This window comes from Grampus griseus (assembly GCF_964374135.1).
Source record: "Grampus griseus genome assembly, chromosome: 11".
Taxonomy (NCBI): domain Eukaryota; kingdom Metazoa; phylum Chordata; class Mammalia; order Artiodactyla; family Delphinidae; genus Grampus; species Grampus griseus.
The window spans coordinates 958,018-984,424 of record NC_139005.1 but is presented as its reverse complement, the minus strand read 5'-3'; the positions used below and the strand labels follow the sequence as shown (position 1 = coordinate 984,424).

The 26,407-nt window shown below is 56.9% G+C and overlaps 1 protein-coding gene across 2 annotated transcripts in view; it reads left to right on the top strand.

Annotated features, from left to right (window-relative positions):
• CACNA1C (calcium voltage-gated channel subunit alpha1 C) overlaps positions 1–26,407 on the top strand; it is a gene marked incomplete at its 3' end in the record, with an annotated part of 458,987 nt that overhangs the window by 362,792 nt on the left and 69,788 nt on the right. For both annotated transcript variants that reach the window (XM_082665273.1, XM_082665272.1), the window contains 8 exons: positions 1,341–1,501; positions 2,327–2,552; positions 14,402–14,609; positions 15,473–15,593; positions 16,882–16,996; positions 17,677–17,797; positions 18,080–18,149; positions 24,076–24,205. In XM_082665273.1, the coding sequence (XP_082521399.1) occupies positions 1,341–1,501; positions 2,327–2,552; positions 14,402–14,609; positions 15,473–15,593; positions 16,882–16,996; positions 17,677–17,797; positions 18,080–18,149; positions 24,076–24,205 (1,152 nt within the window). The remainder of the gene's footprint in view (positions 1–1,340; positions 1,502–2,326; positions 2,553–14,401; positions 14,610–15,472; positions 15,594–16,881; positions 16,997–17,676; positions 17,798–18,079; positions 18,150–24,075; positions 24,206–26,407) is intronic.

Genomic DNA, 26,407 nt, shown 5'->3' with positions numbered 1-26,407 from the left:
ACACTGCCCACGGCGCCCCTCTTACCGTCCCCCAGCTGGACGGTGACCGTGTGGCTGCTCTCGTTGTGTTTGGTTTTCTGGAATCAGATCCCCTCTCGATACAGGGCCCCCGCAGTCTCCCTGGCACCCCGTCCTTCGCTCCTCACATGGTGTTAAACTGGTAACTGTTTGGTCAACGGAATTACCAAATACATCTGCATATTCCCTCGGTATCAGGAGGATGAGATTGGGGACAAGCTATAAACCTGTCCACCACTGAATCCTAAAATGTGAGCGTTTCCTTGGGGTCATCTGGCTTCACAGTTGTCAACCATGGTTACACATGAGAACCATCTGGGGAGCCTTAGCAAACAGCAACGGTATTTGGGGGTTATTTAAAAATTACTCAACCCCAGACGATCAGATTTCACTGGGTTGGGGCCCGGGGCCTGGTGTGTTTTTGTTGTGTTTTTTTAAACTTTCCCCAGGTGGTTCTATGCACAGCCAGGTTTGATGAAAGTCCCTAACCAGAGGCCATGGGGGCGAGTGTTCCGCGGCCCAGGTATGAGCTTTCAGGGCCCACGTATGGCGTGAACTTGCGTGTAGAGGTGGGGGCAGTGTGCCCATTGTTCTGAACAGAGGATGTAATCTTGAAGGACTCCACAGCCTCCCCTTCAAGTCAAGCACTGCTGGTCCAGATCCACCTCCCACTCTTCACGGATGCGGCAGCCAGGGGAACGCCTGGCGCCTGGGCTACAGGCGGGAAGAGGGGACGCCGCTGGCTCTGCAGGCAGGAAGAGGGGAGCGCCTGGCGCCTGGGCTGCAGGCGGGAAGAGGGGACGCCGCTGGCTCTGCCCTCACCTGGTGTCAGTCCAGACGCCCAACTCCAGGGTCCTTGGTTTTCTCCTGAAAATCGGGACAACGCCTGCTTTGCAGACATGTTTAAAGGATCTGGGAGAAGGCATGAGAAGTGCCGATATGGTACCAGCCAGACATGGGTTCGCTAATGGTAACCATTACTAGTCCTAGTAATACTAGTCTTACGACTTGCAATACTATTTCTAGTGATGCCGTTACTGTGAAATTAAATAACCTCCCTTCAGCTTCAGGCCAGACCCTCACACAAGGCTGGCCTTGCTCGGGGTCACAGGCCAGGGGGCCACATTCCCAGAGAAGCAGGGACCCCCCCCCCCAAAGGCCACACCACCAGCCGCGAGCCGGTGACCTTGGTGGGACGCTCGTCTCTGGCCCTGGTGAGGTCGGGCCAGTTCAGGGGAGGGAGGTGGCCACCTTGGGGCATGTCGGCCGGGGACCTGAGTTCACAGCCGCCTCCCGCCCCGTCCTTCTCTGCCCCTTTGCAGCCGCTACTGGCGCCGCTGGAATCGGTTCTGCAGGAGGAAGTGCCGCGCAGCCGTGAAGTCGAGCGTCTTCTACTGGCTTGTCATCTTCCTGGTTTTCCTCAACACGCTCACCATCGCCTCTGAGCACTACAACCAGCCCCACTGGCTCACGGAAGTCCAAGGTGAGCGGCCGCCCGGCCGGCCTGCGTTCCTCGGGCTGACTCGGCCCTGCCCCGGGGCGGGGAGGTGGGCCGCGCCGGACACACCGCGGCCTGGCAGCTCGTGAGCCGCTGAAACGCACCAGCTCACGCTACAAAGACGGGGCTCCCCTGGCCAGGCGACACCCCCCGCCTGCCCTGGCCGTCACCGTTGGGTCCAGGAGACACGGCCACGAGCTGTGGCTTGTTGGGCTACGTCAGATCTTTGGCTGCCGCCCCTCCGCCCCCAGTGGGTTTTCAGTACCTGGGGCCTCAGTATGGCCTCCAGGTGTGCTGGCCAAAACCTGTGAGGGGCGGAGAGCACAAAGCCAGGGAGAGGACGAGCGTGGCCTGAGCACAGGGAATGTCCTCCATGGCAGTGGGTCCCACCACCGCTCCCTGGGCCCCGGAAGGGATCTCCCTGGCCAGAGCCCCGGAACCGGCCTGGGGGTCAGGCGAACACGGCCTGGACCCGGGTGTCTCCCGGAACCCAGATGGGGCTCGTCTCCTGGTGACGAGGGCAGACAAGGACCCCGGCTCTGGCTCTTGGCTGGTCAGTCTAGGCAGAGGGCACCCCCTCGAGCCTCACCTCTCGTCTCTGGAAAAGGGGCGTGGCAGCAGCCCTGCTGCCTGGCAGAGTCGCTGTGAGGGCAGAGGATGCGGGGGGTTTGCTGCGGTTGTAACTAGACCCCTCCCCCCCAAGTCCACGCAGCGAGCGGTGTGTGGCGGGATCGAGCTCTGGGGTTTCCCCGCAGGGATCCGCCACGCTCACCTCCTCTCCCCCCCCGTCCCCCGTGCGGGTCCCCGCAGACACGGCCAACAAGGCGCTGCTGGCCCTGTTCACGGCGGAGATGCTCCTCAAGATGTACAGCCTGGGGCTGCAGGCCTACTTCGTGTCCCTGTTCAACCGCTTCGACTGCTTCATCGTGTGCGGCGGCATCCTGGAGACCATCCTGGTGGAGACCAAGATCATGTCGCCCCTGGGCATCTCCGTGCTGAGATGCGTACGCCTCCTGCGGATATTCAAGATCACGAGGTGCGTGGCCCGTCGTCCCCCCGGGGGCCCAGGGGAGGGGAGCCGCTGTGTCCTGGAGGATCTGCCCTGGGCTCGCGTCGTCGCCAGATGGCGCCTCCGTTAGAGGGTCCTTCGGCTGCTCACACAGGCAGCGCAGGGGTGGCAGCCGCGGGGCCTCCAGGGGCATCGGGGACCCAGGCTCCTCTGTCCCTGCTTCACCAGCCCCGGGCCTGCCCTCCACCGAGGTCACAGGCGGCGTCCGGAGGCCGAGCCCTCACCTGTGGGCTCGAGGCAGGAGAAGGGGCTGCCGGCTCCTTTCCGGGCTCCCCCGGAATCTCACCTATAGCTCAGCTCTTGGGGCCGCCCGGCCCCTAGAGAGGGAACCTGCTCTTGTAGCCGGGCCTGTGCTGAGCGTGTGTGGCATGAAAAGCAGGCACGGGGCCTCGACACGCCCCCGCCACCCGCGGCCCCCGAACTCCCCCGGGACAGGCGGGGCGGGGACGGGCAGCCTCTCCAGGACAGCAAGTTTCCACCGTGTTGTGACCCATTCTGGGTGGTGAGACCAGCTTATTGGATCACGACCATCATTTTTATTGAGAGATAATCCACGTACTATGTAATTCACTCTTTAAAGTGTCCAGTTCAGGGGTTTTTTATGTATTTGCAGTCTCGCAGCCAACACCATAGTCCCGTTTTAGTGCGTTTCCATCCCCCAAAAGCAGACCCCACGCGCCCTCTTCCCTCCTCCACCCTCCCCTCCAGCGCCCGTCACCACCTTGCCTCCATCTCTGCAGACCTGCCCTCTCTGGACGGTTCATGTCCGTACGACCTGTGCTGCTGTGTGACCAGCCTCTTCCACCTGGCCTGATGGTTTCAGGGCTCCCCCATGTTGTCCAGAGATCGGCGCTTCATCCCTTTTCATGGCTGAGCTGTATTCCACTCTGATTCCTTTTCGTGGCTGAGCTGTATTCCACTCTGATCCCTTTTCGTGGCTGAGCTGTATTCCACTCTACGGATAGACATCACGTTTTGTTTATTCGCTCACCTGCTGGTGGGCGTCTGGTTTATTTCTGCCTTTTGGTTCCCGTGAATGATCCGCTAGGAAGCATCGTGTTCAGGTTTTCGTGTGGACGTGTTTTCCCGTCTCTTGGATACAAGGAGCAGAATTTCTAGGTCACGTGATAAGTCTGTAGTTAAGGTTTTCAGGAAGTGGCAAACTGTTTCCCAAAGAGACTGGACCATTTTACATTCCTACTGGCGATGTACATGGGTTCCAATTTCTCCTCATTCTCGTTTTTAATGGAAGAATGAAATAGGGTGGAAAACATCGGAGTGCCTCACGTGAATGTAAACACGTTTCACAGAAACCCCCGGGATCGTGCCTGGGTCGCAGTATAATATGTATTTCTCACCGTGGGCTGTGGTCTTCCTGGGAGGGGCACGTCAGGAGCACCTGAAGGGGAGGGGTTCCAACTGTGCCCCCAGAAGGACAAGCCTCCCACCCTAGAGTCTGATGCGGGGAGACTGGGTGTCAGTGAGATCCTGCTGGGAAGAGTGGGGTTGGTATCGCCCGTGCCAGGCCCTGGACTTAACCATCTCTGCACAGAGTCTCCGAACTTGTGGGGAGACGGGGGGTGCTGCAGGGCACCTGGGTGTGACTGTTCTCTTCCCAGTTCCCTCACCAGCCCCCGTGCCCCAAACACACCTGCTCCCGTGGGTTCGTTGAGGGTTAGGGTGAGAAGAGGCATTTGAAGAGTTGAGTTCAGTGCCAGGCAGAGAAGATTCTTGGTAACCGAGTGCTCACTGTGACTCTGATTGTAACTGTTGTCATTATCAGGAGAAGGAAGAGGGAGGAAAGAGCTAATGGTGACACACACACACACACACACACACACACACACACACACACTGTGGCTGTATTTGGTCGTCTGCCGTGTACACACTGTCCAGCTCTGAGAGGCAGGAAGTGGGCTGCATGGTGTGGGCTGAACCTGGGAGAAGCAGACAGTCCAGCTGGGGAGACGGAGTCCGCTCCTGGGAGGCAATGAAAGGAAAATCTAAGACAGAATGGAATGAGCTGGCACAGTAGGCAGGGGCGACATCTGCTTCGGGAAGCTGGGGACAGGAGAGCATCTCTGGGGAAGCCTCAAGGCCAGAAGACAGACTCAAAGTACAGGCAGGAGTTACATCCCCAAGTTGGATACTCCTGGGCGACACTTGCCTCGCCCCCGCCCCCGGAAAGAGCTCTTCCTCAATGTCTGAATATCTTGACGCCCCAGAAAATCCTCGGTTCAAAATGAAAGTAGTAGAAACGTCACGACAGTCCTGGTGAATGTGCGTCAGCTCTCGGTCTGTGCCGGACAGCCTGACCCCAGTGCTCGCCTGCGTCTGACCTGTAAATCTTCACCATCACCTATAAGAGAGGGTGCTGTTATCATTAGTCCCATTTTCCAGATGGGAAGACTGAGGGAGTTCAGTCGCTTGCCCAGGGCTGAAGCTGGGATCACCAGGCTCTGTGCCTCGACCATGACCATGGGCTGCAGGGCTGATGGCTAAACTCTCTTGTCTGTCTCCAGAGACAAGACGTAAAGGATTTTGACTGATTCTGCTTGCTTCTCCTGGGTCAGCCCAAGCTATTTTTAATTTGGAGTTTCAGGTGCCTCTTAAGTAATTCTCAAAAGTCCACATGCTTGGGGCTTTGTCTGGTTTTTCAGTTCCTATAGAAAAGAATTTTGCTCCCAGATGTCCTCACGGCATCTTGAAGCGACTTCACATTCATTCTGTTTCTAATCAACAATTTATCTATTTCTGATCTGAAACTATTGCCAGGAAGCCATTTGTAAGTCTGTCTTTGTCAGCGAGCTTCTTGAAGCCCCTCCACAAGAAGGATTAGTGGCATTTTCGGATCTCCATAAAATCCGTAAACAGAAGAATTTCATGGTCTAATTGGAAGTTACTTTGGCAAAGGCCATCATCTTCCTGTTTTCCAGTCTCCAAACTGTCTGGGGGCTTTTGGAAGACAGCAAAGAGTCCAGGTTTGGGGGAGTCCCAGGCCCCCTCCTGAACCTGGTCTCCAATACACTCCAGTGGCCAGAAAGTGCCTAAAATAGGGGCTGGGGGGTGGGCGTACTGGTCCCCTGAGACAGGTCAGCCTGGTCCTGCCATCAAACAAGTCTGTTTCTCCCTCCTCTTTTAAAATCTCTTGGAGGAAACTTTGCGCCATCCCGCTACTATTTTTAACAGCGTTTTCTGGACCAGTGACTGTGGTTCTCAGACCTAGATGACCTTCTCAGGAGAGCTCATTAAGGACCCATCACTCTAGAGAGTTCAGCCAGCAGCTCCTGGGGAGCGCCAAGCCAGTGGCCCAATGACCTCACTTTGAGAAACTCTGGCCTGATTTTCTGCCGCTGCCCTTTGTCCTCTTTCTTGTCTAAAAATAGGAAGCTTCATGTATAATTGGAAACTTGATTCTTCCCTCTCCACTCTCTCCTCTAGACAGTAGCCCCGACCCGGTGAAGACGGTGTTTCTGATGGCTCTGGACTGAGAAAACTCATAATGATAAAGACCTAATAGGAGTCCAGCAAAGTTTTAAAGTTGATTTTAATTGTATTAATTCCTACACACCTGACCACATGTGAGGCTCTTTATTTAGAGTGCTAGGATCCATGGATCCCCTCCTGTAGTTCCAGGCTGCCCTCCTCCCAGCCAGGGCCTGTGGTCTAAGGGCCGGGAACACCGATCTAGACCGTGGTTCTCAGCCATGACCTCATGACCCTTCAGTATGTCCAGAGCAGCTCGACAGTGTGTGGCAGGTCACTTGCTATTACTAAGAGCTAAAATACCAAAATTTGTGAATGGTTTCTTTTTTTTTTTTTGCGGTACGCGGGCCTCTCACTGCTGTGGCCTCTCCCGTTGCGGAGCACAGGCTCCGGATGCGCAGGCTCAGCGGCCATGGCTCACGGGCCCAGCCGCTCCGCGGCATGTGGAATCTTCCCGGACCGGGGCACGAACCCGCGTCCCCTGCATCGGCAGGCGGACTCTCAACCACTGCGCCACCAGGGAAGCCCCAAATGGTTTCTTTTTTACATAGCAAATACAAGTACATTCAGTATTGCTCTTGTAACACCCTCACTCTTGGTCACTTGCGTTCCTGAAGGCTTTAATGAACGAGCAAGAACCGGGTGGGTTTACAGCTGATCCGTGGCCCCTGCGGGAAGAGAAGCCGCTGGTTTATGATGACAGTGAGTTGCTAGCCTGCTTACATTTTTGTGGCACTTTGTCAAAATCTGAGCGTGCCTTAGGGAGTATACAGCGTGTAGGCATATCCACCATCCTGTGGGTCTCATTTTTATAGAAAAAGACTGGGAACCCTGCACCAGGCTGTCCGCTGATCACTGAGTATTCCCAGTGCTATGGGTGGGGAACTGCAGGGTGAGAAGGTCCGGGCACCTCTGGGAGAAGGACAGAGGGGCACGCACGCGGCCGAGACCTTTGTCGTCTTTGTGTCAATGGCCGCAGCTGCGTGGCGGATGGGGCTCTTCTGCTTCGGGGCTCTCTGGGGCTCTAAGTGTTGCCCGTCTCAACATCTAGTTTGCTGCCTGTCAGCCCAGCCTGACCTTCACTCTGTGAGGAGGACGAGCTTCAGTTTGCTTAGGTCTGGGTGTGGCCCCGAGGTACTAATTACGTCTCACTTTTTATACAGTTGGTCTTCACGTGCAGCACAGCCCCTCCAGCCCTTGCTGTTTTCCCTCTCAAACCCTAAATGCTTCTCTTTCTTCCACCGCTCTTCCCCCGCAGCTCCCTTCGCCGTCCCTGAGGTGTGAGCTCAGACTGACTCAGCACAGACAGACTCACTGGTGAATCGTGACCACACAGGGGCCCACAGCCCCGAGGCGCGAGCCTTTTGCAAATCCTCCAGACTCTGAGCTCTCCATGTAACTGCCTGTCTGGCCACGAGCATCAGACCCTCCCGGCCCCCTTCTCGGGGCCCCAGGGAGGCTCTGAGCTCCTCACGGGCCACTATCATAAAGGTAACTTTGGCGTCCGCCCAGTTGCTGGCCCGGGGCCTATGGAGAAGGCAGCTCAGACGCTAGAGCCCGCGGGCCGGCCGTCAGCGAGGAAGGTGCTTATTCTCGGGGGTTAAGGAGACAGGGCCGACTGGGGACTCTGAGAGGCTCACAGGAGCCCCGCCTAAATCCCACGGTCGAGGCCAGGACACCCTGCCAGTCGTGATCAGCTCACATCCCCCAGGGGGGTTATGTCCCCAGTGTGACCGAGGCCTCTGACGCAAACAGGGAAGACAAGGCCTTTGCGTTTGTTGCCCAGGTGGGCTTTGGCTCGAGAGTGACGGACATAAACTGTGCACCCGGCCCGGGACAGAGGCAGGGTGGGGACCAGCCAGATCTCAGCTGGCAGGTTTGGCCCGGGGTGGGCAGGACACGCTGCTGGGAAGGATGATTCCGAGCCACGGGAGGGATGAAGAGAGACCGTGACCCCGAGGGTGATCTGGCAGGGGAGGCGAGTCTCTCGAGCGGCCTGTGCTTCGGGGGCTGAGACCCCCACTGCTGCAGGGTTCTTCTGTGCACGTGGACACACGCGGGCATCATTCTGAAGAGGCGGGGCTTGGTTTTTCTCAGCTTCTCTGCAAGGTTCAAGACCTTGAGTCCTTTGTTCTGCTGGTGCCCACTTTTCTCCAGGCGCCTTCTTTTTTGGCGTGAGTGTGTGTATTTCAGTCTTAATCAATTAGGATGAAAGCCCCCTTCGACGGTGCATATGCCGTCCACCTTCCAGTCCACCACCCACCAACCTTCCTGGAGGGAGAGGGACCCTGGGACACGGGGCCACAGCGGTCACAGACATCAGGACCAGACTGACATCGAGAAGGACAGAGGTGCAGGGCCTTCCCATCGCCCTGCCCGGAGGCTGCCACCCGGCACCTACAAGCCTCTTTGGTATCAGTGTTGAGGAGAACACACCCTGTTCCCTGCCATCTGCCATGGTGAGCCAGGCCCCAGATTCCAGCCGTCTCCTCTGAGCTCCGCAGTATCCCCACAGCGATCCCCGTGTCGGTCTTCCAGGGAGTGCACATAGGGATGGAGGGCCTTCCGTCCAGTGGGGGGGGGGGTCCCTCGTGACGCCAGGCCACTGGCACCAGCTCTGCTCGGTATTGCTCCAGAGGCGCAGAGCACAGGTGGCAGGCCACACGCGGGGACCTCCACCCTGCCCTGCTGCACGGGAAGCAACAGGAGGCTGAATGCACGCAGCGCCCACAGCCACGACCTGGTCCAAGGGCGGCATCTCCTCAGCCCAGGTGTGTCCGTGAGCAGGTGAGTCAGGCACTTGGGCGCCGTCTGGCTCGTGAACCAAGGCTGGCAGGTGCCCTCAGACCTGCGGCCGCTTGTTCTGAGCCCCCGGGGGGGACGCTGTCCCCAGGAGAGACTCATGTTCACACTGCTCTCTGGAATCCTACCCAAGCGTCTAGAAGCCACAGCGACCCTACTTTCTATGCAGCAAACTGAGGCATCATAGACGTTTTTTCTTTTTTCCTTTTTTTGAATCAAGGCATACAGTTGATCCTTGAACAACAGGGGTTTGAACTGCGAGGGTTCACTTCCATGCAGATTTTTCCGCACTGCAGGTCTACACAGTCCGAGGTTGGTTGGATTCGAGGACACGGGCTGTCGAGGTATTCTCGGATTTTCAACCGCCGAGGGTCGGTGCCCTAACCCCTGTGTTGTTCAGGGTCCACTGTAGTTGACGTATAACATGATGCTCGTTTCAGGCGAACAACATAATGTTTCCATATTTGTATGCATTAGGAAACGATCACCACAGTCAAGTTAACATCCATCACCACACACGATTTTTCTTTTCTTGTGATGAGAACACTTTAAGATCTATTCTCTTGGCCACTTTCCAGGGTAAAATATGGTGTTGCTGACTGTGGTCACCGTGCCGCGCCTCACGTCCTCAGGACTTATTTGTTTTATAACTGGAGGTTTGTAGCTTTTGACCCCTGCACCCAGTTCGCCCACCTCCCCCCCACCCCACGCCTCTGGGGACCAGTCTGTCCTCCTGACACATAATAGTGTGACGAGTGGTCTGGTAGCCACGGGATCAGAAGTGACGTTGCGGGGAGGGCGAGAGCCATTCCTCACGTTTGAGCAAAGTGGGTTTGACTCCGGTGAGTGTGAGACCCTCCCCCCCAGCCCTGCTCCACACACACGGGGTCTGTGTCCCCTTGCCTTCCCTCCATTAAGTACAAAGGTGTCATGTTGAAGATTTGTTCCTTCATCCAGCAAAACACTCCCAGGGCACCTCCTCTGGCTGTGCTCCCAGCACAAGCCCTGCTCTCTGGACCGTCCCCCCGGAGGGGATGAGCATGTGAAATGCAGGCTGGGGACAGGGTGGCTGCCAGGAGGGCGTTGCGCAGGCCCTGGGGGACTGAAGGAGTGAGCCCTGCAGACCCCAGGGCCGGGCCGGCCAGTGGGGGGCATGCAGGCGGGACAGTGGGGGGCCGGGCTGCAGCCTCGCAGCGGGTAGCAGGGAAGGTGCCGTCCACAGGGTCTGCGGGGCCTCGGGCGGGGCCTTGGAGAGCGTCCTGCTGCCCGGCCGAGGAGGGGTTGGGGGGTCACAGGGCGCCAGGAGTTGTCCCGTTGTCGGGGATTCTGAGAGTAGGAACGTGGCCAGGGGTGTCCGCCGCGTTTCTCACCGTTACTGTGCCCTTGCCCTCTGTGATTACGGAGTAATCCATGGAGAGATATCGGGGCCTGTGAACACCCTGCTGTCCAGAGACCTTCCACTCGTGACGGTCTGTACCTGAATCACTGACTCGTTCTGTCATTCGTTCGTTCATTCATTCATTCCTGCTGTCCGTTTGACACCGTCTGTAAAGCAAACCCCTCTCTCCTCTCTTTAACGTCAATGGATTCGATCTTTTTCCGTGTATTATAACTCACTACTGTCACTGAGAGCACCGGCGGCAGTGCGTTCGCGGCTCCTCGCCTGGGCAGGAGGGGGGGGTGCGGGGAGCAGCTGCAGGGCGCGGGAGCAGGACGGGGGAGACGCCCGCCTGGGTGGCAGGTGCCGGAGGGGCTGTAGCCCGGCTCCGAGGATGGGGTTGCGGCTGTGGGTGTGAGGCCACCTGGAGGGCGACCCCAAGGGTGTGGGCTCAAGCCAGAGACGGCGGCTGTGCTTCCCCGCGACGGCGTGATGGCGGGGCGGGCCACGGGGCTCGGTCAGGCCAGCGGCTCGTGCTGGGAGCCCCCCATCGACTGAGACGGCCGCGCACCCCTCGGGACATGCGAGCAGGAGAAAAGCCTTCCGACCCGAGGCCCGGCCCCTGTAGGCGGCTCAGTAGGCCTCCTCCGCCCAGCGTCCCCAGAGGGTCTCCACCACCCCCATGACGGGCGACACAGCCGTGCTCCGTCCAGGCCCTCAGTCCAGGCCCGCGGGCCGCACCCCACCCCGGGCAGACCCCCTCCCGCACGGTGACTTTCTCCCTCGGGGCTGGGGCCTCCTTGGCCGGCGCCCCTGGGCCCGTGGCCGGCAGACAGCCTGAACCTCAGCGCTGGGCTGGTCTAGTTCCCTCACATCCACGGGCCTCGGGAAAACTAAGGAACCAACTTCTATGGCCATGAAGAGTTTCCCAGAATATTCTGTGCACTTTAGGGGCTGTGTGACCTTAACCCCCAGGCAGACACCGTCCACCCCCCCAGTACAGCGGGACGTTCCCGTTACAGATACGCGCCGGAGTTTCGGTTCCTAAATACCGGCTTGCCGACGGGGGCTGGGTGCTCGCACAGCAGTGATTCGTGGTTCCGAGCGAGGCCTGGGAATCGGCATTTAGAAAATGGTTTCCCACCCCCCAGCCCCGGCCTGTCATCTCCAGACAGGTTTGGGAGCTTTCAGTGTAAGAGGGGAGGGCGTCCTAGCCCCCAGAGGTTCTCTAACTCCTTGCTTAAACAGAACGATTAGTACAATCTCTAGCCGACCGGGGCCAGGCAGCCCGTCACACACGCCAGGTTGCACAGAATCTATTTGAGGACAGAGAGGCAGGGGATGAAAGGAGAACCTCTGGCCTCTGCCGTCAAGAGCTCAAGCCTGTTTGGGTGAGACAAGGCTGTCACAAATGTGGAACAGGTAAGAGCCTTTCTAGAGCAGATACAAATCGATGTAGATTAACATTCCGCGAACAGAGGGCGTGTGGCTGGCAGGCAGGGTAGAGGCGGAGCAGGGCTGAGTCTGGAGCACGAGAGACTCCAGGTTGGGGAGGCGCTCATGTTTACACCCAAACTGTTGGCCCATCTGCTTCTGTCACTTATGGAGCCGTTTTCCGGAGAGAGGTGCCCGGGTTGGGGTGCAGCGCCAAGCTGCAGCGGGGCGTGGTTTGCAAGGCATTGTCTCGAGCAGCAGAAACGATTCCCTGTCTGCCTTGGTGAAAAGCCGGGAACATCTAAGTGGAGGAGATCAAGGTCGTGACCTGGAAGGCAGCTGGGTCGGTTAGCGCTGCAGGGAAGTGAGACGCACTTGGCCAGCTGGGCGCGTGTCCCTTTTGCTGCAGTGCGTTCCTCACCCTGAACAGACCCTGTCCCGGGTACCCAAGCCCCTTCCAGGGCCATTCGTGTCCCCCCACTTCCCCAAGAGAGGGCTCTTCCCCACCCGTCCCCACAGTGAAGGGCGTCCGCGCTCACAGCGGAGAGAGGCAGGGCCCCTCCAGCCGCAGGCTGTCGCTGTGGACTGGGTGTGTTTGCTGCAATCCAGGATCTCCCAAGCTGGCCTGCGTATCGGAATCCTCTGCGACCCTTGTTCAAAGCAGATTTCTGGGCCCCAAACGACAGCTATTGAATCAGGATCTCCAGAAGACAGACTTTTGAAACAAACCAACTCTTTGGACTGGGTGAATTTGGGAAGCCTCAGTAAACCACACACCCCCTCTTACCCACGGGTGACCCAGGCCACCCTCACCCGTGGGTGACCCCATTCATGGCTGGGCTGAGGCCCGCATTCTGGAAAAAAAAATTTTGTTATGTGTTTTTTTGTCTAAAGATCAGTAGTGATAACAATAATTACTAACCTTTATCACCTGTGTGCCGGGCACAATACTGGGGTCTTTCTTTTAAATGAAGAGCTGGAATTATATTTTTTCTAGTTTTACTGAGAAATAATTGACGTACATCAGTGTCTGCATTTAAGGTGTACAGCATGATGGTGTGTCTTCTATACGTTGTGGAACGATGGTGACAGTAGATTCAGTTAACATGTGTCATCTCGTAGAGACGTGTGAAAAAAGAAAAACATTATCCTCGTGATGAGAACGCTTCGCGTCTACTGTCCTAACAACTGTCACACAGCACACAGCAGTGGTGGCTGCAGTCACGCTGTGCGCTACCTTCCCCGTATTTATCTATAACTGGAAGTTTGCACCTTTGACGCCCTCCCTTCTGTTCCCCCCACCATCCCCCGCCTCTAGTAACCACAGATCTGATCTCCTTTTCTGTGAGTTTGGTGGGGGGTTTTGTTTGTTTGTGTCTGTTTTTGGACTTTTTTAGATTCCTCATATCAGGGAGGTCACGTGGTGTGTGTCTTTCTCTGTCTGACTTATTTCACTCAGCCTAGTGCCCTCCAAGTCCTTCCACGCTGTTGCAAATGGCAAGGTTTGCTTCTTCTTTATGGCTAGATGATATCCCATTGCAGATCGCGCACACCACATTTTTCTTTCTCCGTTTCTCCGTTCATGGACACTCAGGTTGTCTCCGTGTCTTGGTCATTATGAATAATGCTATAGTGAACGTATCCTTTGGATATGTTCCCAGAAGTGGAATTGCTGGAGGGTATGGTAGCTCTGTTTTTAATTATCTTGAGGAAACTTCATTCCGTTTTCCACAGCGGCTGCACCAACTTACATTCCCACCAGCAACGCACAAGGGTTCCCTTTTCTCCACATTCTCACCAACACTTGTTATCTCTTGTCTTTCTGATGATGGGCATTCTAACAGGTGTGAGGTGATATCGCTTGGTTTTGATTAGCATTTCCCTAATGATTCACGATGTTGAGCATCTTTTCACGTGTCTGTTGGCCGTTTTGTATGTCTTCTTTGGAGAAATGTCTACTCGGGTGTGGTTTTTTTAAGTATTTATTTTTATTTGGTTGCGCTGGGTCTTAGATACGGCATGCGAACTCTTAGTTGTGGCATCCATGTGGGACCTAGTTCCCTGACCAGGGCTCGAACCCGGGCCCCCTGCATTGGGAGCGTGGAGTCTTAACCACCGCACCAGCAGGGAAGTCCCTGTCTGTTTTTTTAATAGGATTATTTGGCGTGTTGTTTGTTTGTTTCGCTATTGAGTTGCATGAATTAGTTATATATTTTGGATTTTAATCTCTTATCAGATATATGGTTTGCAAGTGTTTTCTTCCCATTTTTTAGGTCGTCTTTTCACTTTGTTGATGGTTTCCTTGCTGTGCAGAAGCTTTTTAGCTTGATGGAGTCCCACTTGTTTATTTTTTATTTGGTTGCCGTTGGGGGGAGTGGCTTTTTAAAAACTGTTATCGCGTGTAATCCTCCCAATAATATAATGAAGCGTGTGCTACCGCTGCCCCTATTTTTTCAGACTGTGGGGCGCAGAAAGAAGGGAGGTTAAGCAACTCGCCCAAAGACATGTGCAGAGCTCGGTCGGAACCAGACTCCCGACCCGGGGCCCCTGAATTAACTCACTCACGCTCTAACTGTGAGCTGGCCAGCCAGGTCCCACCACCACGCTGCCCCAAGGACAGGGCCAGGAGGAGGGCGTTGCAGCCGGTCCCAGAGCCCCTGGTGGGGGGGTAGGGGGGCAAGGGGTGATGGAGCCTCACCCCGCCCCCCGTCCCCAGGTACTGGAACTCCCTGAGCAACCTGGTGGCGTCCCTGCTGAACTCTGTGCGCTCCATCGCCTCCCTGCTTCTGCTGCTGTTTCTTTTCATCATCATCTTCTCCCTCCTGGGCATGCAGCTCTTCGGGGGGAAGTTCAACTTTGATGAGATGCAGACCCGGAGGAGCACGTTCGATAACTTCCCCCAGTCCCTCCTCACCGTGTTTCAGGTATGGACTCCTCTCTGCCGGGACTGTGCTCTGGGGGGAGGGCCAGGGGCCCGGGGCGGGAGAGGAAGGAGCTTCCCGCCCACTCCCACGGGGCAGCCAGAGCAGGTCGGCCACAGGAGCCCAGGACAGTCTGTAGCTCTCCTACCCCGACCCCCAGGAAACTGCTCTGTTGGATGGACCACTGGGGGGAAAAAAAGATCCAATTAAGCGGCTTAAAAACTGTTTCTTAGCCGTGGAAACCTTTATGCAAATACATTCTACATGGAAGCCCAAAATATCAACAAAGGAAAGTGGACGGCCCTTGCTGGGGAGGGGAGGGGGACAGGACTCTCTCCTACCCTTCACGCTTGCCCCCAGGAAGATACGACTACCATCGAATTTGAGACTTCACGGATACGTGGGCTTAGGGCCAAGCTAAAGTAGCACTTAAGTTTAAAAGCAGATCGATTTACGGATTAAACTGGGGAATATGTGGATGTTGCCGGAATCTTAAGGATGGTACCCAGCGTCCTCACGTTTGGAGAGAAGCGGGGGACTGTGGCCCCTTAGTGAACGCTCCCCTTGACGACCTAACCCGAGAGTCAGCCACCAAGCACTGTCCCTGGGGTAGGAGGTGTTCTGCCAAGGAAGCTCTCTTAGTCAGTCAGATGATTTGTGCCGGTGGCCACGCACTCCGTCTAAGGAGAGGGCTGGACTTGCGGGGGTCACAGTTCAGAGCCCTGGGAGGAGAACGGGGGGCAGGAGGCGGGGGAGGAAGAGACAGATGTGAGACGTTTGTGTCTCGCAGGGGGCTGGGCAGGGGAGTTTCGGGTTTGCTGCTGGTCTAACGCTGTGTCCCTTATTGGTGGGACTGTGTCATTCAGATCCTGACCGGGGAGGACTGGAATTCGGTGATGTATGATGGGATCATGGCTTATGGCGGCCCCTCTTTTCCAGGGATGTTAGTCTGTATTTACTTCATCATCCTCTTCATCTGTGGAAATTGTATCCTTTGCTCCTGCCTCCCCCACCCCGCCCCCGCTGCCCCAGCTCTCAGCCTACAGCTCGATGCCAATAGGTGTGCCCCGCAGGTCCTAACTTTGGGGGAAGCCAGGGCCCTCCCCCCAGGGGCAGCAGGGAAGGGCAGGCTTGGGAGAATATGTCCAGCCCAGACCACCTCAGCGGTGTAGGTGTCTGGGTGGGAGCCCGGAGCCTGGGGCCGGGGGGGACGCGAGTCGTCCCCCAGCCTCCAGTTCCAGGAGCGCACCCTTGCCGCGGTCCAGGCGAGCAGCCCCCCGCCCGGCGTTGTGCTTGCAGCCACTCACCCGATGTGTGCGCTGGCTGCCCAGCCCAGGCCCCCTGCCCGGGGAGGACAGAGTCTCTGCCCCGGAAGTGACGTTCATCTGTCGCCCTGCTCTCGGGCCAGGGTCCCTCGCTCTGAAGCCACTCTGCGGGATGTTAGCCGCAGGCAGAGTGGACGGGCCACGGGCAGGATCCCGGGTCCCAGGCTGCCGGCACCCCCTTCCCGTCCTGTCCCTGCGGGTTGGGTGCACAGGGGCTCGGAAAGTAAATCACAGAAGATCTGGACACACAGGCCAGCGGGCGGCCTCGGGCACACCCAGGGCTGCACCTAGAGTCCTGGGAACGGGGTGGAAATAGCAGTGCCTCCGACCTAACAGGCTGGGTGAGGCTGAACAGGACGGTGCACGCCCAGCCCCTGTCCTTGCGGGGCCGCGGCCCTCGCTCCCCGTGTGAGCCGGAGCCTCCTGGGGCCTGGGGTGGAAGGTGGACCTGAGCAGCGTTAACCTCTCGTCTGGACGGGCTCTGATCCGGTTCTCTGACCCACAGTGCCTGCGTCCGAGTCTGGGGTTGGGGGAGAAGAAAGGGCAAACTCCGCTCCAGTTAGGAGCTCGGTGGACCCTCCCAGGGCCTCTGTCTGAACAGGGTCACAGCGGGAGGGGCAGGGCGAGCGGGCACCTCCTGGCAGCGGTAATGGCCACTCTGCACCCTGTCCCGCTGCAGCGCCGCTTACGGTGTCAGTCACGGGCGGTCATCTCGAAACCAGCAGTTGAAGAGCGAGGCCCGGCTGCCGGCCACCCCGCCCCCGGCCCCAGCCTGCCAGCGGGCCTGCTCTCGACCCCTCAGAAAACCCCGGGAAGCTAGTGGGGTGATGGGGCTCAGAGCCCCTCCCCGAATGGAGCTCTGCCCCCGCGTGTCCTGCCCCCTCCCGCCCCCCTGCCCATCCACAACCCCAAGTCCAAGGGTCATTTTCTTTAAGAATGGGCACAAACAGATATCCTACTGAATGTGTTCTTGGCCATTGCCGTGGACAACCTGGCTGACGCCGAGAGCCTCACCTCTGCCCAGAAGGAGGAGGAAGAAGAGAAGGAGAGGAAGAAGCTGGCCAGGTAACCGCCAGCTTCCGCGGCCCAACCTGGGGTGCCGCTCCCCCCTGCCTGGCCGTCCCTCCTGGAAGGGGGCTGGTTGGGGCTCTCTGTGTGCGTTGAGCTCTCCCCTAATTCCTGGGCATTGCTCTAAGCGGGGACCACCGTGAATTACATCTCTGGGAAGGTGTTGCCCCACCCGTCCAGGAAGGTGGCGGGTTCTCTATTGAGAAGGGAGGTCATGAGAGGTGGTAGGAGTAGAGGGGAGGGCGGGGGGCAGCAGCCGCTCATGGGAGAGGTCCAGCTCCGGCTGAAGAGCCATGAGAAGACAAGCCAGGGCCCCACTCTGTCTTCGTCCTTGTCTGTGTGGACTGTCACGGGCCACACCTCTGCTGAGTACTGAGCAGGGTTCTCCAGGAACCTTCCTCTGGGTTAGACGGGGACTGAGCCTCTGAGAAGCTGGACTCTTCAACTGAATGCTGGACAGAGCCAGGTGGGGACAGAGTCGGGATGGGACAGAGCTGGGCAGGGACAGAGCTGGGATGGGACAGAGCCAGGATGGGACAGAGCTGGGCGGGGACAGAGTTGGGCAAGGCCCAGCGCCCCTGTGATTGAGCCGCATGGCATGGGCCCCAACAGACCACAGGGCAGCTCCCTATCAATCTGGTCACATCCCTTTCTTTTCCCTCCTGCTGACCGGCCAGGACTGCCAGCCCAGAGAAGAGACAAGAGGTGGTGGAGAAGCCGGCCGTGGAGGAGACCAAGGAGGAGAAAATCGAGCTGAAATCCATCACTGCGGATGGAGAGTCCCCCCCTGCCACCAAGGTGAGGGGCTGAGGCCCGGGGAGGAGGACACGGTCCTCCTGGGCCAGACACCAGGGGAAGCGGGGGAAGAAGGGGCTGGGGAGGGTGGACAGCAGAGCTGGGCGCAGAGAGAAGGCAGGCCAGCCTTCTGCTGGTGTCCTGAGGGATGTGTGCAAAGGAAAAAGGATGTGTTTCTGAGTCGACGGCTCAGCCTAGACTAGGGGGCGATTTCAGGGCTACCCGAAGCCTCGAAAGCCGTGGACCTTGTCTCACTGGACCCTCCTTCTCTCCTTGGATGCCTAGATCAACATGGACGACCTCCAGCCCAACGAGAATGAGGACAAGAGTTCCTACCCCAACCTGGAAACCACAGGTACCAGCCCACAGCCTGGCCTGGGGGCGGGGGGATCTGGGGTGGACACCCAACTGTAAAGCCACGTGCTGGCCCCAGCTCCCCCGGCGCGGCTGCAGCGCTGCCGATTACCCTCTGCAGGTCGGGGTGCTTCGCTCCTTGTTTCCTCGTAATGACAACAGAAGACGGGGTGCATCGTGTGGGAGCGATGCCTTTGGGCCTTTTGGAAGCTGGATTGCGTATACATTTAAGGTTTATTATAGCCTATGTTGTAAAATCATTATTAAGTTACATAACTTATTAGGATAACATATGTCACGGCATCTTGCTCCCTTAATAATAAACCCCAAATCTGTCCTGTCCTCACCCGGAAGGTGGTGCTGAGCACAGCGTGGCCACTGCCGCTCGCTGCTCTGCAGGACGTGTTCGGAGCTCCGCCGTCTGGTCCGTAAACTGGCAGCAGGCCCCCTGGAGAGGGTTTCAGGACAGGAGCCCATCAGCCCCCCTCAGGAGCCACTTCCCTGCGTCAGGAAACCACACCCTGTGTGAGCCCTGACCTGCCCTCCTTCTACAGAGAATTGCAGATGTTATCACGAGCTTCAAGCTCAAAGTCACGACACACCGTCAAGGCACCGTGGGTCTCGCTGGCACCCCTCCCCGCACAGGTTGGGCTGTATCGGGTCACAGCCCTGTTGGGAGCCTGAAAACCTTCTGGGTTCGCGACCGCGTCCAGCCTCCTTTTCCCTTTCCCTCCGCAGTCTGTCTGCTGGGAAGGAGGATTTGGCTTCCTGGGGCTCGGACAGAAAGGAGGGCGGAAGGGTGTCCGTGTGCGCCGGGCACCAAACCTTTTGAAGCCTTCAAGCCCTTCTGGGCGGAAACTATTATAGAATTTCAAAGACAGACCAGAAATATCCAGCGAATGCAGCGGGCGGATCTTGCCTTGATCCTAAAGGAGCAAATAAACTTTTCGACGACATTTTTGAGGCAATGGGGGGAAATTGAATACAGACGGGGAGCCAACTGATTTGGGGTAGGTTTTGTTAATCGCGGGACCCCCTGTGGGAGGCGCCTGTTTCTAGTCCCCGCAAAGCAGCCCCGCTGCCCAGCGGTGGCCTGTCAGGCCTCCCCTCCTGGTTCAATCCCCAAAGCTCGCCGGTGGGTTGGAGCCTCCCAGCTTCGTACACAGTACATTGTAGAAACATCGCCTCACCCAGGAAGGAAAGCTTGTGCCAAGACGGTGCCTTTATCTAACTGATTCATTTACTTGAGTGAACGTACAGATGTGCTTGAGAGTCACTAAGGGCTGAAAATTAATAAGTACACACGAAAAGGAAATGTGATGGCACCACGGAATGTGCGGCTCAGTCTAGACGCTGTGGGAGGGGCCTGGGCCCTGCAGGGGCTCCAGGAGAGAGCAGTGCGGGGAGGTGGGGCGGGGGCGGGTCGCGGAGCAGGTGGTCCCCACTGGGTCTGCAGTCGGGGAGTTGGGGTGGCGGGGGGTCGCGGAGCAGGTGGTCTCCACTGGGTCTGCAGTCGGGGAGTTGGGGCGGCGGGGGGTCGCGGAGCAGGTGGTCTCCACTGGGTCTGCAGTCGGGGAGTTGGGGCGGCGGGGGCGGGTCGTGGAGCAGGTGGTCCCCACTGGGTCTGCAGTCGGGGAGTTGGAGAGGAAAGAAGTTACTTCGGGAACATCCTGTTTTCATGGCCACAGAGCTGGCCAAAACCAGGGGGACGTCCATGCATTGATTTAATAGCTGCTTATAAAGCACCTACTGTGTGCCAGGCCCTGGACCATGGGGGACAGAGAAGGCCACTGCTCTCGGGGGCCCCCATTGTAGTGGGAGGCAGACAAGGAGCAAGAAAGCAAACCAACCAGAAAGGAAACATCAGGAAGATCATAAAACCAAGGGCCCTATTAGAGGTACCAGGTGGGCGGGGCTACCCTGGCTGCGTGGTCACTAGGGCCCCTTTGAGAATTGACCTCTGGGCTGAACCCTGGGTCAGAGGAACCAGGTGTGTGGAGATGACTGAGGGAAGAGCTTTCTAGGTGGAGGGACCGGCAAGCGCAGTCGCACCTGTGTGCAGTGGGGCAGGCAGAGGGCCGGGGGCGGGGCCGGGGGCAGGGCAGCAGCAGGTGGGACGGCCCCCAAGGCCGCGCAGAGGGATGGGTCCCAGCTGATGCGGGGGGAGCACAGGAGGTTCTCAGCCCACGTCTGCCTTACCTTGCAGAAGACTTGCTCTGGCTGTGGTGTAAAAGCAGTGGGACGGGGCAGTGGGGACACTCATGCAGCAGTCCAGGCAGGATGGTGGCAGCAGGGCAGGGGACCAGCTGGACACGTAGAGGGGGCGGCCCTTGGGGGTGTTTGGAGGCAGGGCCGGCTGGACAGAGAAGCTGGAGAGGCGGGAGGGCGAAGGGTGGCTCTGAGGGCCGAGCTGAGCCAGTTAAGAGAAGGTAACGGCACGGGGAGTGCGTCCCAGCCTTGCTCTGCAGGTTGGCCTTTTAGGGCGGCCGGACTCTGGGGCTACATGGAGGCCTGGATGCTCCTTGACGGCAAAGCCATGGCTTTGCGTCCAGTGCGCTGTGGGCCCGAGGTGTCAGAAACAGTATTTTGACTTGAACCGGCCATGAGCAGAATCACAGCGGTGAGCGTGGGGCCCCGGGCGGCCGGGCCCGAGGGTGGGCATTAGCTCTGCCTGCCGCGTTTCTCCTGCTGAGTTCTGGAAGCGCCGTCTGAGAAGCGGCCGGGCCTCGCTGTCCCCGCTTCTGTGGGCGCTGTGAGAGCTGCGATGAGAAAACAGCACCAAGGCGTTCCATGGGCATCGGGCGTCTGGGCGGTTGGCTGCCCACCCCAGAAGGAGCTCTACCTGACTTCCCCTAATCCGTCACCTCTCTCCTCATGCGTCGTACGTGCAAAGCATCACGTGCTGGCAACCTTCTGCCCCTTTACAAGTTTGGTTTGTCCTTCCGCAGTAGTTTCCTCTTAAACGTTGCTCGCAGGACAAAAGAGTACACACGATTCTCCCCGAGGACCTTAGAGGCACACAAACCTGGCGAACGTGTTTTTCTATAAACACAGATGGTTAAATAAGCACTCAATTACCTGTTCTCAGACATTCCTGAATAAGAAAGTGTTGGGTCATTTAGAGCAACACTGGAAAGAGGGCAGAGCCAGGCGGGACCTGAGATCCTCCAGGTAAATCCCACGTACAGATGCCGTGGTGTAAGCCCACTCTGGCTTCGCTGATTTTGCTTTCATAGGAGACCTTGCCAAGGTTAGTTAGGAAGCTTCAAGCCCCTCCTGGACACCATCTTCCACTGTGTGCCACTCTTCTGCTGAAAGTATCCATTGCCTGCCGGTCAGCTCTGATTACTTGCGGGAGGGCATCTGATCTGTGCCTGTGACCTGCTGGTCCTCCAGAGAGGCCTTGGGTCCTTGGTTGTCTCCCGCTTGATAAAGAACCGCTGTCTGTGCCAGGCTCTTTTGCTCCGCCCCACCTGGCTTCGTGGTAACCGGGAGGGAGCACAGACCTGTGGCTGGTCCACGAGGTCCACCGCCCAGAGCCATCTCTCCCCCGGACCTTCTGCACAGTCCCCTTCCTCATAAAGCCAGTGTTGTTAAATCATCCCCAAGAAATGAGGCTTCCCGTGCCAGGGGGTTTCTCTCTGCAGGGCTTTCAGCACATGAGGAGACGGAACCAGGTACATTTAAAGTCACGCACCCGAGGCATTTTTGTCCCAAGTGCCAGGTGGGTGTGGGAGGCCGGAGGTGCTGCTGGGATTCACAGGAAGGTCCTTCCTGGGCGCAGGGACTCAGGAAGGCCAGGTGAAGGTGCTCTCTGAGCCGGGGGTGCCCACAGCTCTGCGGAGGGGCTGACGGGCAGGTCATGCAGGGAGAGAGCTGAGCCACCTTCATGGAGCCCCCGGACACAGGCTTCAACAACAGAACTTCATCCTCTCACGGTTCTGGAGCCTGGAAGCCAGACAGCGAGATGCCAGCAGGGCCGAGCTCCCTCCAGCGGCTCTGGGGAGAGTCCCCACTCTGCCGGCCAATGCAGTCCCTTCGAGCTCCTCAGCTGTTGCAGCCTCAGCCCCATCTCTGCCTCCGTCCTCCTTCCCTGTGTCTCCTTACAAGGATAGCAGTCCCCGGAACGAGGGCCCACCCTCGTCCACTGTGACAGCATCATAGCTAATGACATCTGCAAAGGTGCATTTTCCAAAATAAGGTCACGTGCTCACTTCAGCAGCACAAATACTAAAAATTGGAACGATACAGAGAAGATTAGTATGGCCCCTGCGCAAGGATGACACGCAAATTCGTGAAGTGGTCCATATTTTAAAAATAAAATAAAATAAAAAGGTCACGTCCCATGGCTCCGGGTGGGCATGGATTTGGGGGGATGCTATTCAACCCACTACAGTGAGTGTTCAGAGAATAGTTTGATGTGAGTGGAAAGTCTGTTGGGAAATAACAGGCAAAGAGCAGACAGACCGAGGAAGATGCTAGACACTAATTTACGGTCTTGGAGTGTCTACCGTGGGTGGAGATTGTAATAGCACCATTCTGAGGTACATACGTGCTATTATCCCATCTCACAGATGGGGAAACTGAGGCACAGAGACACTAACTTAAACAGCCAGAAAGAAACAGAGCCAAGATTTGGATCAAGGCATGCTCCTAACTTCCATTCCCTTCTAAACATTTTTAAGTACCTTGGACAAGAACAGGGTATGCAGTTTCCTTCCATGGCCAGTGAGCTTGTGTGCCTGTGGTCCACATTCAGTGTGGCTGCTGGCCTGGAGAACAAAGTGCTTCTGTAACTGGTGTCAGCGTCTGGACCTTTGGACGGAGGGCCTGTTATGGCAGGATTACGGCCCGACTGCCCCTACAGCACAGTGTTTTCTTGTATTTTCAGGAATAGGGAGAATGTGGACTTTAAGCTCCTGGAACATTCAAGGATGGGGTTGTTTGCCGGGGTGTCAGGTCAACTGAGCCACGCCCTTTCCCCTGCCTGCAGTCCAGAAGGATGAGGACGCTTGGCAGTGCCCCAGTCTCACCTGGTCACCTGTCGCTAGTGCCTGACAACTAGGATGACCAGCCACCCCGATTTGCAGGGGACTGAGAGTTTCCTGGGATGTGGGAACTTCCATTTAAAAACAAGGACGGGGGGCTTCCCTGGTGGCGCAGTGGTTGAGAATCTGCCTGCCAGTGCAGGGGACACGGGTTCGAGCCCTGCTCTGGGAAGATCCCACATGCCACAGAGCAACTGGGCCCGTGAGCCACAACTACTTAGCCTGCGTGTCTGGAGCCTGTGCTCCGCAACAAGAGAGGCCGCGACAGTGAGAGGCCCGCGCACCGCGATGAAGAGTGGCCCCCACTCGCCGCAACTAGAGAAAGCCCGCGCGCAGCAACGAAGACCCAGCACAGCCAAAAATAAATAAATAAATAAATTTTTAAAATTAAAAAAATAAAAACAAGGACAGGTTTTGAGTTGGTCACCCTACTCTCAGCCCCCTCTCGTGTGCTGCCGGGGAGTCTTCCTGTAGCAGAGGTGAGCTCCAGCCGTGCCCACGGGGAGAGAGCTGGGTGTCTTGGCTGGTCCAGAGATGTGGATGATGTCTGATTCCTGTCCGTAGGAGGGCATCTGGAAGGAAGCCGCACGGTGGTAAAAATAAGCTGGAGGGCTTCCCTGGTGGCGCAGTGACTGAGAGTCAGTCCGCCTGCCCATGCAGGGGACGTGGGTTCGTGCCCCGGTCCGGGAAGATCCCACATGCCGCGGAGGGGCCGGTCCCGTGAGCCATGGCCGCTGAGCCTGCGCGTCCGGAGCCTGTGCTCCGCAATGGGAGAGGCCACAGCAGTGAGAGGCCCGCGTACCGCAAAATAAAATAAAATAAAATAAAAAAATAAGCGGGAGCCATGGAGCTGTTTAGAGCGGTGCTGTTTTCTTGCAGGAGACGAGGAGGAGGAGCCTGAGATGCCCGTGGGCCCCCGTCCCCGCCCCCTCTCTGAGCTGCACCTGAAGGAGAAGGCGGTGCCCATGCCAGAAGCCAGCGCCTTCTTCATCTTCAGCCCGAGCAACAGGTGTGTGCACGGGGCTTCGCGCTCTCTGTGACACAAGCCCGGCAGGTGTCAGCGCCCTCCAGCCTCTGGGTGGGGCTGGGACTCTCCCAGCTCCCCGCAGCTTGTGTAAACAGGCACGGACTTAGGGAAGAGAGTCCTGGATTCTGAATCAGAAGACCTGGGTTTGCTTTTCTCTCCGTTTTGTGACATGTGTAAACTCTGTTTCTGTTCTGTTGGTGATTACATTTAACTTAACAAGGCCTAAAGTTGCACAAGAGCCTAAACCTTCTCCTGCAAAGTAGAGTTAAAGTAGTTAGACTGCTCGAGCTCCTCCCAGACCTCCTACCTTACCTTATGGCTGGTGAGCATTTGGGGCCCGACCTTTATTTCCCACACGACAAGTCAGGCGTGAGTGCCTGTGGAGACAGTGTGTGTTTGGATTTACGTACCACTTACTATTTTTTTATCTGTTCCCCATTTTTTATGCATCTCGGTCCACCCCTCGGCAATCATTTTCTTTCCTCCTTGAAGTGCCTTCCTCAGGAGGTCTTTTATGGAAAATTCACCTGGCCTCTGTTCATCTGTACCCCTTTGCATTTCTTGTGCTTGAAAGGTAGTTTGGCTGCGTACACACTTTCAGGTTGACGGGTTTTAGCTTCAGCGTGTTGGGTGTGTTATCCCCCCGTGAAGTCGGAATGCCTACGATTGCTCCTTAGTCAGAATCTGCCCCTCGTCTCCAGCGGCTTTTAACGTCATCTGCTGTCTCTGGGGTTGCGCACTTTTACCACCATGGATTTCTTTCCATTTATCCTGCTTGGAATATGTTCTGTTTCTAAGTCTATGGAGTTATATTCTTGTCAGTTCTTGAACGACATTAAAGATTAGGAGAAGAATAGCTACTTCCTGGAAAGTTGAAGCGTAGTCTTTCCACACACTGCCTCATCTTCCTTCTCTCCAGCTGCTCCAAGCAGACGCAAGTTATACCTTCCCATTCTGTCCTTCCCAGCTCACACATTCACATCTTCATATCATACATCTCCTAGTCTCTCGGTTGGAATTCTGGCTCATTTCTTCAGATGTATCTTCCAATTTCTCGATTCTCTCTTCATCTCTATGGTACCGTGTAAACCAGTTTTCACCTCAGCTTATATCTTTTCACTTCAGACAGGTCCAGGTCTTGCTTGGTTTTCCAGCTCCGTCTGTCTATGTCTGAGTGTCTTGTTGATTCATCATCTTTGTGGTCAAGTCCTTTATTCCATGAAACGTTTCAAATATAGCTGTTCTAGAATGTGGATCTGATGTTTCCAACATACACAGTCTTTGGGGAGGGGCCGTGTAGGTCGATTATTTGTAGTTTCTTCGATTCCCATCTCAGTGGCTTATGTTCCTGAGTGTTTAATGATCTTTGATTGTGACCCCAATACTTCGTCTTAATCAGCAAGATTCCCATGGACCTAAATTAGGACTTGGAAGCTTTCTTCCAGATGCTCCTTGAGGGCACTGGCTCTGCCTAGGGGTCCCGGGCCCCTCTGCCCCACCTCCGACTGGCTCGAAGTTTCCTGACAGCTGTGCTGCTACTGGCCTCGTCAGGCGCCTCTGCCCGTCCCGGCTGCATGTCACACAGACCCCAGCTCAGTGGATTGGCTTGTTTGTTTGGGGAGGATCGCTGCAGACCCTTCCTAACTCTCGTGAAACCAGAATTGTCTCAAAAAACTTGTCCTTTCCAGAATTTGGTGCTCCTGCATCAGTAAGGTCTCTCAGAGCATTTAGTCAACCACACGCCAGGAGCAGAAGCCTGACGGCCAGGTTTAAGTCCTGGCCACACACACACACACACACACACACTGTGTCTGGGCAAGCCTGTCCTTCCTGGTGTCAGTGGTTTTTATCTATAAAATGAAGATGCTAATCACACCCTCCTCCCCTCCTACTGTCAAGGTGAGACAGTATAAATGACACCCCCAGCGTCCGAGGACCTACCGTGAGCGCTCAGGGGTCAGATGTGTCGTTCTTTGTCATTGTGCCGAGGTGCGGGATTGACTTACTGCCACGGAAGCACGTCCCCTCGGGGTCTGGGCGCCCACGCTTCTGGGTGGCCCTGTTGCTCCCTGTACATAAACACATGAAGCAGATCTCACAAAGCCGTTATTTTTAATGATGGGAGAGACGTCCCCAAACGAAAGCCGGTGGGTGATGTCACAGCAGTATGTGAAATGTAGGGGT